General features: G+C 37.5%; 1 protein-coding gene across 1 annotated transcript in view; it reads right to left on the reverse strand.

Annotated features, from left to right (window-relative positions):
- Plxdc2 (plexin domain containing 2) overlaps positions 1 to 15,178 on the reverse strand; it is a 389,349-nt gene that overhangs the window by 10,839 nt on the left and 363,332 nt on the right. Inside the window, exon 13 of the mRNA XM_038334190.1 lies at positions 13,804 to 13,964. Coding sequence (XP_038190118.1) covers positions 13,804 to 13,964 — 161 coding nt within the window. The remainder of the gene's footprint in view (positions 1 to 13,803; positions 13,965 to 15,178) is intronic.

Raw genomic sequence — 15,178 nt, forward strand, 5'->3', positions numbered from 1 at the left:
GAATTTATTCTTTCTTCTTATCCCGAATTCCCATCTCTATTGCATACTTTTTTCCTGCCCAATATCCTTGTCTCAGTTAGGAAGTGATTTCATTCCTTTCTCATTTGCAAACTCTTTCATTCTCCCCTTCCCTTTTTTCCCTCCTTTTCTTCCCCCTTCCCTTTCTGCAATTTTAACTGAGGCCACACTGATTTCAAATTTGAGACCCTCTGGTCATGCCCTGCTTCCTCTCTTCTCCTGTAACATCCCTAAAACACTCTATACTACTTATGAACTCTTCATATTTCACCTTCCTTTTGCAGACTGATGACATATTCTCCCATTTCTTACATGTTCTTTTCATTTAAGCTAGTCCACCTTACTGATTTGTAAACAATGAATCTTAGTGTTCTCTGTGTCATATTTGAACACACCAATCTTTTCTCTCAGATTTCTCCTTCCACTATTATAATTTTCATATTTCTTTTCTGACTTTTACTTTCATCTCTTCTTTTCCTTTGACTGCTCCTGTGAAGAGGCTCGGCTGTGATTTGGTCATAAAATCAGATCTAGCCTGCCTCTAACCCCACACTTTCCTTCCTAAAATCTTGCCTTCTGTTATTCCCAATTCATGTACTAAAAAAGTTTCATGGATTGCACCTTTGTAGTTATCCCTGGGTCCTTTCTTTCTCATTTCACACATATAAAGCAATGTCAAGTGGTTCCTTCTTTATCACTAAAGAACTGTAGGGGTTTTAGAGATTACAAAACTTCTTGGAAAGTCAGGCCCTCTATCTGTAAGTTACTGGTCTCACTTCCAGAAACAGTGAGCATTCAAAAGAACTGATTGCAAAGACTTCCAGACAGGCGTATGGGAACTTTTACTCTATCTTTAGACTTAGCCCTATTCCACCTCCTCTGTAAAGACCCAAATTCAGCTCAGCAACCGCTGAATCTACAACCTACAGAATCTGTAGCTGTCTTCTGAGGGGTTTCAATTGAAACAGTGGTTTGTTATCAGACAGGCGATTTACTCTAAAGAAAAGTAATTTGCAGTGGGTGTGGAAACAAGCCGGCTCACTACTACCCCATCAGTGGGCCAAGCGACGGGTCATAAACATTCTAGTAAAATCAAATGGGAGTTAGTGCTGCTTACTTCAACAGGAAGAGGGGCCAAGTTCCTCAAGGAACTGATCTCATAAAGTTATTTGTGTTGGGAGCACTGATGTGTTTCTAAGTCAAGAGAAAGAGAGCTGGCAGGTTTGGCTCGCATCAGCGTTGTCTGCAGGGATGGTAAAAGGAGAGCTAGTCTCTACCCTGAGGTAGCTGTGCACATTAATCCTCATTTTAGTCACACAACTGGGCAGCAACCTTATAGGCTAGTTTAGACTACCAAATCTAAGAGAGGACTCTGTTTGAAAATGTAGTGTGATGTCTACCAGCTAGACTAGGCTAAAAATAGACCTTTGTAAATAATCAGTATATTTTGATATTTTTAATTTGTGAAACTTTGAATGAAATTAACATTCTAGTACATGTTTTATCTACTTGAGATTGAATGGTAATTGCACTAATCACATGCAAAAATAAGAAGAAGATTATATGATGCATTGTGCATTCTGTTTGACTACAGTAATCATTTTTTTCTATGTATACATACTCAGTATTATTTTGTTGTTGTTCTTAAGAAAGTACTGGAAGTTGGGAGGGAAAAATGGTGTGGCAGATAGGGGAAGAACTTGAAGCGAGAGAATGGGGGTAGATTTGGTAAAAACACATTACATACATGTTTAATCCTTAATTACATACATGCTTAATCCATAATACATTATGAGTATTGCCTTATGATACTTTATAAATTCATTTGGGTACAAATACTACATATGATAGTTTTATATAATAATAATATAACAATATATAATAATGAAATAATAATATTTTATTATTATACTTACCTTTCACTTCTTTAAAACTATTTTATGGTCTACTGAGATGAGAGACTAAAGGAGTATGTGAACACACACACACACACACACACATACACACACACACATATATTTCTAGGAGTTCAACAAAAGATACTGTATTTCTCTAAGTATCAGGGAGGACAACTAAATAGTTGTAACTTTCTTTAATTTCTTCTTGATCAAATTGATGTAGTTGGATGCAAGTCATCTACATCAGCACATGGAGTTTTTAGTTGAGTGAAGAATGAGTGATCTGTGCTTGTCAAGGGACTGGATGTGAGTGCTTTATGTGATAAGGATAACTGATGCCCACTAAGACCAGGGTGGGGAAAATTATCAGTATTAACTCCTGAAAAAAAATTGTGGTGCAGATATTTAAAAATTCCCATTCCCAGAGACAGCTTGGCAGAGAGTATGAGAGGGAAGGAAGCAGAGGTGGAGGTGAAATTGGAATGACAAGAGTTTACAAGGTGAGGTGACCACAGAGTGGCCAATCCCAAAGCAGCCTAATCTCTAAAGAGACTATTTAAGGAAAACTGAAGAAAAAGCAAGAATTGTAAAGGAAAACACAGTGTGGCTGGTTTGTCAGTATAAAAGGCTTCTCCTTCCTCTTTAAAGAAATCAAAGCTTTTGACTCTTCATTCAGTGTCTGGGTAAAATTTAACAGATGTGTTTGTTTAGAGGATTGTAAGAAACACCAAGGAACAACGTTCTGTGTCACTGGTTCTGTTGCTTTCTCCAGTTTCAAGTAACTCTAGAGGGAATATTTGTTTAAGCACCTCTGAGTAGTTATTATTTTAATAAGTCCCTTGATGGATATGCAGACTTTTCACTAAAGGCAAATCTGAACCTTGCTTGTCTCACTCTGACATGAAGATGAACTCTAAGGTATTACCAGCGCTACAAACGATGATAAAGATGGAAAAAAATATTTCTACAGGAACAGTCCTCTTCTATGCACGGAACTAAAACATTGCTTAGGTATGTATGTTTTATTTTTTCATTTTTGGTGACCTAAAAAATAATATGCCTTCATATATTGCAATTATGCATTTTTGTATTTTTTCTGACGCATATAATTCTTGGAAGAGAGGAGAGCAAAAACATCCTAAATTTAAAAGAAAATATTCCCATTAGACTATTTACATAATATGTTTCCTTCTTTCCCCTTCCCTTTGCTTCTTTTCCCTTCCTTTTCCTTCCCTTCCCTTCTCTTCCTTTCCCGTCCGTTCCCTTCCCTCCCTGCCTCTTCTCTCCCCTTCTGTTATTTCTCTCTTTTAACAGGTTCTCACTTGCTATTTCCACCTTTCCACTGATGACATTACAGGCATGGGCCACCATGGCTAGATTCATATATATGCAGTTATAGAAGTTGAAGATAGGGCTTTGTCTGTTAGGCAAATGCTCTACCAACTAAGCTCTACCCCCAAGAAGCTTGACAAGAGTCTCCATCAAATCTTGAGTTCCTCTGCAGAAACATATCTTATCATTCATGAAGTCCATTACATCTCTGGGTTTTTAGGATTAGTAACTTTTCAAAATGGGCCCAAATTTACACCTTCACAGTTTCTCCTCCCAGATCCTGTGCCTATAACAGCGACCTGTCCTGAATGATTAGCTCCCTAGCTCATGTGACATCCCTTTACAACTAGTGGGAGAGTCACCATGCTCTTCTTTTGTTCATCTCTAGAGTTTCCCCTTCGTCTCATTGATTTGCGGTGTGAATTTAAGTCTTAACCCCCCTCTGTTGAGGCTATGTTCCTATACAATCAGACAGAGAGTGGATTTGACTCCTTTTGTTGAGCACTATCCTGCTCATCAAACTGGACTGCAAGATGAAGAATCATATAATATGATTCTTTTCTCTAACCATTACATACTGGCAATGCTGGGGATTGAACCCAGGCCCTTGCACACGCTGGGTTACAAAGGAACTGCACTTCAGACCTACATGATGTATTTTCAAATGCCAGGCGCATGCCATGAATAATACATACTGTGATTACTTCTGACTAAATTTCAATATTCTTTACATAGGCTCTGGCAACATCAAATTCTCTCCATATTAAGCTTATGGATAGTCAAGATTCTTGTCTAGTTGTAAGCTACTGAACCAGAGTGACATGATCCACGGTCAACACCAAATGAGAAAACTAAGAGAACATAAGATGGGACATGAGCTCAGACACAAAATCAAGAAACATTAGAAATATTAACAAGAAGGAATTATTCTTTACAAATTCCCTGGGACTTCATTTCACCCAGTGATAATGCAGAATTATAACAAGTTTATTTCTTCTGTCAAAGAAAAGATTGAATCATTTTAGCAAAGAACACATCACTTTTACTTCTAATCCTGTGCCAAATATAACCTTGTCACAGAATCAATATTCAAAAATGAATTTTAATACATGATTAGCTTTTATGTCTATTTAAAATTTATTTGAATCACAATGTTGATTAAATTATAAATATATGAATTAGCTGAAATTTGAAACTGTGAACATAGAACTATTGACTGAAAATTCATTTGCCAAAGTTGCTTTGTTTTAAATTATAAATTACTTTGTTTATACTTCAGTTTTATTGCCTAAACATCACAAGAAAAAGTAAACTAACCCACTCATAAGTGTAAGATAACCTATTTGTAAATGTAAAATGCCTTTGATTAATTGCCTCTCATGTGGTAACAAAACCCGCCATTAATATCATTATTGTTAATAAATTCCTTCATAGTTATTAGTCCCTGAATTCTTAATTTTTTTAAATCTCTGAAATTAAAATTTAAAATTCTAGTTTTTGTACACTGAAAGTAATGTAACTGAAGTGTGAATATGTTGAAAATCCACATATTTAAGGAAGCAGTTTTGTGTCTATGCTTAAAATGTTTCACATGTGGACTTGATGAAAAATTAATTTAATAAAGAAATACACTGTCTAGGATATGGAACCATAATTCTTTTTGAAATCAACATTTCTATGTTGTATTTGTATAACTAGGTTTATGTATTTATTTAGTAAAGAAGGATTGCTAAAGCTACAGAAATTACTCAAAAGTTGGTATGCTAAAGACAGTACCTTTTTTCTCCTGACATCCAGAAGAAAGAACTGGAATATCAAAGACAAACCACATACTGTAAAATGCCACTGTTCAGGTGTGCAAAGGCTCAAGGAAACTGGAGTTTTTCATTGATTTATTTATGGCAATCTTATTCGTGAAGACTGTCACTGTAGATCTACTACCTTGTGTGTGTATGTGTGTATGGAGGGTCTGCATGAACATGTGGGCACATGAGCATGCGCATCTGTATGCCTGTGTTATATATATGTATTGAGTTTCACGGTCCTACCTACTATTAAAAAACAGTTAGGAAATAGTGATTAAGAAGGAATTTAGGAGGCTGGAGAGATGGCTCAGTGGTTAAGAGCACTAGTTATTTTTCCAGAGGACTCTGATTCGATTGCCAGCACCTACTTGGCAGGCTACAACTGTCTGTAGCTCCAGTTCCAGGGCATCTGACACCCTCACACAGACATTCATACGGGCAAAACACCAATACTCATAAAATAAATCTTTTACAAAAAAGGAGTTTAGTAGGAAACTCAAGGAAATATAAGATATTTTATTCATTATTTTTAATAATTCTTCCCAATGAAGTGAAAATAAATATTTTATTAATTTATAAACCCTGTTTTAGTTTCAGGAATTTAAACAAAAAATATACCAGCCATCAAAGTAAATGAACGATGACAGCTATTAAATGAATCTCACTTCGATGACTACATATAATAAGCAATCACTATGAACTCTACGTGTTGTCGCAAAATACCTAGTGATGTACATGACAAAATTCTAGCTTGATAGAACAAGAAGTTAAGACAGAAAAAAACAAAGAATCCAAATAGTGTACTCTTTTCTGTTTTATTTTACAGTGTGTGGGAGTAGGGGTTGAGAGGACAGCTGTGGGGACCAAGTTCTCTCCTTCTGTTGTTTGAGATTCTGGAAGAGAACTCAGGTTCTAAAGCTTGGTAGAAAGGACCTTTACCCACTGAGCCATTTTGCTGGCGCTCTCTTTTTGAAGGAGAGCTTTGTAATCTACTTTGCTTTTGTGTTGTTATAGCTCTATAAACTGTCACCCAGTGGTGCAGCTTCTTTAACAAGGGCGTAAGCATTTCTACCGTTTTGCTGTTCTACCCCACTTGCAGGCGCTCCTGACAGCTGAATATCATCTTTTACCGCCCTCTAAGAATAGAAACAAGAAGTAATTTTTCAGTGCATCATGTTTTCCCCTTGTTTTCTTGCAATTGAACTATGAAGTACTTTAAGGGCAAAATGAGTTTGTAAGGAATGTGCCGCATCATAAAGAAAGATTCGTGTTCCTCTGGAATGGTTTCTCTATTGACTATACGGGTTTGCTAATTGTGTCTTCCCAACTCCCCGGTGTTATTCACACAGCGGCTGGAGAGTGAGGTGCAAACTCCCTTAAACAGGCTTTCTTCCCAGGCAGCAGCAGCTGGGCCCTTGCCTGTCTGTCTCTGGCTTCTTTCCCGGTGGCATCGTAGACTGCCAGGAAAAGTTGAGGGCCACAGCTGCCTGTTTTCCTTCAAGTTCTCCATGAGTCCTTGTTATTCACAAATATTTCTTGGGGTAGGGAACCCACAGAGTATCCAGTCGCCCACAGGACTCTTGTGTTGCCCAGACTGCACAGCCCACTGAGGAGTCCTGAGCCGGAGTGATGGCTTTGCAACCAGCTGTCACAGGGCCTGAGCAGGAGGCTTTACCATCTTGTCGCTATTTCTCCACGGGATTGGACTCCGGAATTGAGCCGGAAACACACTGCCCATGCAGCTTTTAGGCACTGAGGCTTCTGTCTGTTAGAATTTATCTGTGTTTGATAGTAACTACATGACAGAATCTGAGCACAGATGAATATCCAGTTAAAAGAAAAAGGAATCGTTCTCTGTGCACGTAACGTTGGTATTCTACAACCCCATTAATGCCGATACTTCAGAGTAAAATGCAAAGTCCTTATAGGTTTTAATCTACAGCTCAGGTGAACACTGGGGAAATCCCCGTGCTTTAGGTGGGGTGCATGCTGAGGTTTCTTTTTGCTTCTCCATTCTGTGATTTTGTTCACCGAAAACACTGGGTACTTTCAGGAAAGGCAGATATTTTTGTTCTCCAGAAATGAAAAGACTTTCACAGCACATGGTAAATGTTTTGATTTTGTATTTTAAGTTCTTTTGTGAAATTATTTTGTATCTTCTAAATCAAGGCAGGGTGCACAGTTTAAGAACGGTGGAGCAGCTTCTCTTGCTAGGGAAGTTTGCTGTGTAGGCCAGCTATATGCTTTCATTTATATATCCTACTTGCTGTTGCTTTATTTTATCAATATATGCCAATAGTTTCATAAAAAGTCTTAAGATAATTGTAATCATACTTACTGAAAGCACTAAACTTAGATACATCTAAAACGAACTCTTCAATGTGAAATCTCTAATTCAAACCGTGCACTATTTCTTCACCCGCTGCCCTATGGGCCGCATGTGGTGGGCAGCTCTTGTTCACTGTTTAGGGTTGGCACACAGCAGGATCTCAACAAGTAATAAATGCATGGACTAGTAAATGATCAGCATATCAGTTGCTTCTTAAGCTTCTTATAATTTATTTTTTCTCCTTTATCAAAACTGGTTGTTTCCTAAAATGAGATATGTAGAAAGAGAACCAACATTTCTTTGCCAATCTTCCTTCCCCTTCCAAGATTACTTTCAAAAACCAATATTTTCCAATAGAAATGAAGGCGAGCTATAGAGATCAATGAAATCTGTCTGGTGGACACAATCAAAAAGAAAAATCAGAGAAAACAATTGAGAGAGCGAGGTCGTGTTCTGCAGCCCAGGCTGGTCTTAAACACACAATCCTGCCTTAGCCTCATTCGTGCTGGAGTGCAGTAAAACGCCTTTTGATAATTTGTAGTTATTTAAGTTGTCAATGAGATACTTTAAATTCATTTTTGTGTGTGCATGTATGCGTCTGTATGTGTGTGTGTGTGTGTGTGTGTGTGTGTGTATGTGAGCACACGCTCACAAATGTGCAGTCATTTTAAAAAGAATAGAAGCTAGTCACACTTCAAGTGATTCAAGTAGTACTTTTGGGACTACTTCATACCCAGAAAGTTCTTCAGTCTTCAGAGGATGCATTGGTATGCTTACCTATAGGCAAAGCCAGGACCAATGCAACATGTGAACTAAAAGTGGCACTGCTTCTATAATCTTTGCCATTACCATTTTTATTTTTTTATATTTACCTTATCCCTTTGTTAGACTCCTTTCTCTCTGGGAATATCTGCAGCATCTTCAGCAGGCTAAGATACTTGTAGGTTGCATTTTCTCATTAAAAACAAAACTCCAGTATTTGGAAGTAGAGAGATGGCTCAATAGTTAAGAGGGCTTGATACTCTTGCAGGAGAACTGATTTCAGTTCCCAGCACCCTACATTAAGCAGCTCACAACTGGCTGTGATTCTAGCTAAGGAGATGTAACCCCCCTTCTAGAATATATACACCTACACACACACACACACACACACACATGTACACACACACTCTCACATACACACACAAGACGAATGCACGTAGGCACTCATACTCATAAAATTCCAATATTTTAATCATATAATCTATTTCTTAGAGTTGTGCTACATATCTTGAGTTTCCATAAATTTCTTTTTAAAGCAAACCTACACAGTGGTGTATTGCTTAAATATGCCAAGAAAATTCAACAGAGTGGCCAGTATGATTTTTTTGAAGATTACTAATTACATTATTTCACTTCAGATATTAATAGATTATTTTTCTCATGTTGGGGGCAAGATTGAGGATGCATCACAGTGGTAGAATCTTTGCCTGGCATATGTAAGGGCCCAGATATAATCCCTCCCAATACAAGAAATCTCTATTTTGTATAATTTTTGTTATATAATGATGTTTTCTTTGTCCAACCTTGGATTTAATTTTATGTATTATTCTTGTCAACTTTGAATTTTCTATTCTTTATTTTTAGTGAAAAATTATCAAAAATCCAAAATTTATGCCTGGAAATATTCAACAATAATTAAATTTAAGGAGGAATCTCGGACAGCTGGCTCATTCCAAAAAGGTATCAGTTTTATCAAAATTTTTGAAAAATTTTAAGGTGCATTTTTATGTATTTGTCTCTGTCGGTTTGTTTGAAAACGATACACTGCATTTAAAATGATGTTAAAGCACATGTAGATATGACAGATTTTGTTCAAAATCGAGATGTTTTAGAAAATAACAAGCCAGACAGACAGATACTCAAAGTATAAGCTAACCAGTATAAAACTCAAAGAAAATGTTCAGTCTTAAATCTGCAGAAGGTGACAGATGATGGTAGGTGAGGTGCTAATGAGAAAGAGGCTATGCTCCAGTCTGAACAGAAGGATGGGGCTCCTTTGTGTGAAGACATAGATGTAAACTCATGGATTTGCTTGTCTGACCACAGTTTATGGAGTGACAGCTTGCTTTATCACCTCATTTCCTTCCTACAAACAAGAAGTTTAAAAACTAATTCCAAGTAAACATCATGTAATGATGTATGTCTGTGCCCACAGATTGTATAAAGGCTGGTACATATTTTCTGCAGAAATAAAACACATAGATAACAGGCTAAGTAAGCCCTTGTTATCATTACTCAAATTGGAAAAATAACAAAAACAAAAACTACATAAATAGACACACATTTGGGCAATGGTTTTGGCATGATTAATTAATTCTTTAAACTGTTTAATTCTTTTTGATTACTTTGAGGAATCTCTTGTATGGACATAGTGTATGTCTTAACATACGCATCACACTACAGTTTTACTTACAGCCAATGAAGAAAAACTGTTAGCAGAGAGGGGCAGTAAGCAGCACCGCCCAGTGGTTAAGGGTTTGACTTCTGAAGTTGGAGCATCTGCACTCAAATTCTTGCTCACAGAGTGAATGAGGGATGTTAAGTAAATTATTTAAGGTTCATGCCTTAGTTTCCTAATGAATATAATCCTAGACCATATTCCTTCATTAGGACTAATAGAGGGAATGGGGGGGGGAAATCTATTCCCTCATCATGTATGTTCATGAAAGGGCTAATTACAAAAGAATGAATGAAAAGAGTGGATTTGGGGAGGGGTATTCTAAAGATTAGTTGGGTGAACTTTGGCTCATGCACCCAGTCAATACATTTAGTCTGTGATACAGGAAGTAAACTATTTACTGAAGTTGAGGTTTTCCTATACAATATACAGCAATATACATTTGGCAATACTTTGGATATCATTGAACTTTGAATAAATTACTAAAAATAAATCTATTTTATTCTAATCACTGACAACAATGTGTCACAGTTTAATTGATAATGTGAAACTTATTTAATGAAATCTCTGGTTGACAGACTAATGGTCCCTAAAGACCATTGGTCCAGTTCCACGTTGTGAACTGGAAATCCCATCAGAGTTACCTTCTATGTATGGCCCAAGGCACACTGGACATCATGGGATGGAGAGGTTGTTCTAGTCAAGTGGGTCAAATGGAATCACCAAGGCTTTAAAGGAGGCAGCAAGGTCAGAGTTAGCTGTGATGGTTGAAACAGACCATGGGATGATAGAAAGAGAGGCCAGGAGCCAAGGAAAACAGACAGGCTCTAGAAGTTAAAAGTAGCTGGGAGAAGATTTTCACTGGAGAATTAGGATGACCTAACCCTGACAATTCCTTGATGTGGTGAGGCTAACTTTGTAGTTCTGACCTTCTGCTCTGTGAGATAATCTCTATACTGCTTTAGGCAACTAGGTTTATGGTCATGAGTTTCAGTGTCTACAGTAGCTACATGTTAGTACATGACATCTTAAATCGTGAAGTGATGCTTTTTTATTTTTTTATTTCTAGGTCTGTATTAGCTTCTTCTGCTTTCTGTGTCTTTTTGGTGCATAACTCAGTCCATATATAGATAGCTACTGAGTGGCTTTAAAAAGGAATAGTTGATAGCTCTCCAAAGAGGGTAATAATAAAATAGAAAGATGGCATTAAACCTGAGAATCAATTTACATTGCAGTAAAGTTACAATGTCATTAAGTGGTTAAATATTAAGTTATATAATGAAGACTTCCAAAAAGATTGATTAAAATAAAAAAAAATATTAATAACATTATTTCTGTATCCTGCTATTATAAATGGTTTTCTTTTTTGTCTTCCCACTGTCCTAACTTTCTGCAAGTAGTATCACTTTCATGATGGCAAAGCGCACCAACACTTTTTTCCATAAAGAGACAGCATTTTACAATGAAACATGAAATATAATATAAGCAGCATCACTATATTCAATCACAGGTGCAAAAATACCAATCTAATGCATAATTAAACATTTTCAGAATCACAGGTCTGTATGTTCCATGTTGTGTGGTCATCATGGGTGGCTTGTTTTAAAAAGCACTGGTTAGCTTTAATAACAATACTGCTACCAACATCCACTGTGAACTGCATGACCAGAACAGCAGGTGATTTGGAGAAAATGGTTTTAGCAGATTCTGGCAATCCGTTCAACAAAAAAGCCTGCAGACTGATTTGTCTTCCATTTTACATGGAAAAATGAGTTATTCCTGAAACTATGGCTGTTTGTTCTTGGAAAAGTCATTCCAGCTTCTTAAGCCTCATTCTTTCTCTGTTAGATATGAGGGTATAGGATTAAATTGACCATAATATTCCCCATTACCCTAATAGTCTATAAATGTGTGACTATAGAACACTGCATACACAATCAGGATTGTAGCCTATGGATATTAACCAAGGAGACTAATTCAAATAGACAAATTAAAAAAAAAAAAAAACTTCTTTTGGGTTTTACTGTCACATTTTGCCATGATACAGGTGTGGACATGAGTGAGCTTCAAACACATCCATCACAGCGACACCATGAAACATGCTGCTAACGCCCTCAGCATCAGTTGCTTCATGGCATCTGCTTTTTCACAACGTCGAAAACTAAACTGCATTGTACTAAAGGATCCAAACACATGTTGGCTTCAGGCTGTGGTAGCCTGATGCCGGGCTGGTCAGCTGAGACTTGCAGTTTGTCACTTGTCAGCTCTTTAAGGAATGTATTCATAACCTCGGGTAAGAGGCCCACATTCTTCTAGGAAAATCAGACATATTAGAGCAACTTAACAGCTTTCCAACTAAACAAAAGACCTGATGCATGCCCAATAACTATGGGGTGAAATGAGGATACCATGTCTGGAGTCTGCCTTAAATGAAATTTCACTCTAACTTTGAAATGCCCATAGATATTTAATATGCATTTTTAAAATTGTTATTTTAGGAAATATTGATAACATGCCTGCTCTTTGCAAAAGACTTCAGTTGCTTAATTTAGATTTTAAGGAATTTATGAGTCTTGTAGGGTACAATAATCACACACAGATTGAGCGCTAATACAAACCAGAAAGATAAATGTCAAAGAAAGACGGGAGTGAGAGAAGAATCAAGTCCACATGTTCTGTCATGGAGATGCATGAAGAAAGATTACATGGTGCATGTCACTGAAGGCTGCTGGACACCCAAAGATAAGAACTAAGGTGGAAGGAGACATATTTGTTGATGGAAGAAACAGAATGAATGCTTTTTTGCAGGGATAGGGTTTGGGACATTCAGGGTGTATCTGGAGAAGATAAGAATAAAATATGGTAATTCCCACTCCAGGCTGGAGAGCCATGGCAGAAAGATGGACACCATGAATAAAATCTGGATCTCAAATGCTTTGAATAGCCACATAAAAAGACCAGACTTTATTCTATAGATAAAAGAGAGCCATTTGGGACTTTGACACAATTATCTAATTGATCTACACTCAGCCATCCCTATTATAGGCACCAATGGTAATTCTCATCCTGTTATTGTAAAAGCATTATAATTTCTCACTTGACAAGAGAATGAGATTCCAGACTGTTTTCCCACATATTGTGCAGTGAATTCAAATTCAGCTCACACATGTCTGAAAATGTGCACAAAGGTTCTCCGTTTCCTTCTAGCACTTCAGTATTGTCCACTGTGGGAAGAGGAACACTCCTGGAAGATCCTACCACGGAAGGTGCAACTACGAGGGACTAATTGTATTTAGTGTTTTTGAGGCTTCCCTGGTCCAGCCTTCTAGACCACCATGTTTGGCCATGGCCCCTGTACATACTCCATGTTTCTTATGGCATTGGAGTTAAGCCTAAATTCTGTATGGGACAGAATAGCATCCAATCAATCTTACTGTGGATATATGGGTGCGCATTTATGCAGAAATGAATAAATACATGTTATACGCAATGGTAGTATCACATTGTAGCTCATTTTTATATCTATCATTTTGCCGTGGAAGTTGTATTTTCTCTGTATTTTACAAGCATTTTGAGAACAGACCTACTTTATTGTGTTGTATACACAGCCAATTTTCAATGAATATTTATTTATCAATTTATTTGAGTCCTCCTGTTTCCAGGATAGGCTGGATTTCCCCCAGGGCAGGAGAACAGCTGGTTAACATATTTGGTATAAGAGGACTGGAAAGTATGGTTTTTATTTTCCCTTAGGTCTCTAAAGGGAAGATGGCTTGTTTGTTTAAGAGCTTCAGAGATAAGAGGTCTGACCTCATCATCTGAAAGTAATCTATCAGTGCAGACGTGAGTGGGTGCAATGCATGTGACATCAGCCAGCCTGACACTGACAAATCATGTGCCAAACATTAAAGCCAGGTGGTGTTTGCTAGTTCACACAAGCCATCCACCAGCACGGCTTTCATGGCCAAATCCGGTACTCACCTCAATGAAGAAGATGCTGGCTGCTGATGTTGGGTGGTGATACATATATACTGTCACCAGAATAGCTGCTGCTATAATGAGGATCAGGATCAGGATTCCAACAATGAGGCCGGCGTGCAGGCTTCCTCCTTTCTTCTCAGCTGCGCTGTCATCTGTAGAGGCTGAAAGAAGAGTCCAGTTGTCAGGTCCGTCGTATGTGTGCCCTTAAACTCAATTTTCTTTTGTGGAAAATTTGTGTATGCAAGCAAGTAACACTGAATATTTATCATGTTAGTTCAGGCTTGTGTGTGTGTCCAAACAACTATGTCTGAAGTTATTTAAGCAACAAAACCCTTAATATTAATGGCTAAAATAAACTTAATGTTTTCAGTGGTGCTGGTAATTGAACCCATAAACTTGTGCGTGTTAGGCAAGTACTCTATTGTTTAGCTACATCAGTAGCCCTTATAGTAGAATATCAATTTCTAGTTTAATAAACACAACTAGTAGCCTTTTAGGTATGCACGTATATGCTTATGTGTGTGCATGTATGTATGTAGCTATATGTAATCTTGTATTCTTATAGATGTGGGGAGGCAGGTAACTTCTTTAATTGCTCTCAGCACAGCTTTCAAGAAAACTTTAACTGAAGCAGGCTAGCTAACTAGACTGTCTGGGTATGTCAGGACTATAAGCACAGGCTTATCTTTACATGTGTGATGGGGATCTGAATATCCTGACTAAACCTTCTCATGAAGCCCTATTTGATTAGTCACTTATACCCACTCAAACTGTGAGAAAAATCTCAGATTCTGTTTAACTTACAGCAATTTAACCCTGGCTCTCTGTCTCTCCAGACTGACACTGCCTGCCTTTCAGAATCTCTCTCATACTCTATGGAATTTTACATGGATGAGCATTACTTTTTTCCAGTTGGCAACTCAGACATTTTCACAAAGTCTATGCGTGTACCTCAAAGCACAATTCTCAAAATCTGTTTTAAATGGAAAAGCTTTTTAGAAGCATAACAGGTGGAGGCAAAATGACACTTGAAGAGTTTTATTACTTCCTAAAGGGAAAACTACAGCACATGAAAAGATTCCAGTATGCCACTGCCTGCTATCATTTTCTGTAAACTCTAATAAGGTATGTGGCTCTGTAATACCAGCTTTCCGAGTTCATGAATAGTGGAATTTAATTTCCAATGTAATGATAATGCAACCAAAAGTCAATCAACCACATAAAATCATCTAGAAAGGGTTTAAGATTCTGCAGTTTTGCTGGCGGCTCAGGCATTTGGAGACCATCCTCCATTACGTGTTGCAGGTAAGTGCATGCTAGTGTATAATGTGATTGGTAGTTTTGAGTCATTAGCTAATTCTCAAGATGGACAGAT

This window comes from Arvicola amphibius, chromosome 6 (assembly GCF_903992535.2).
Source record: "Arvicola amphibius chromosome 6, mArvAmp1.2, whole genome shotgun sequence".
Lineage (NCBI taxonomy): Eukaryota > Metazoa > Chordata > Mammalia > Rodentia > Cricetidae > Arvicola > Arvicola amphibius.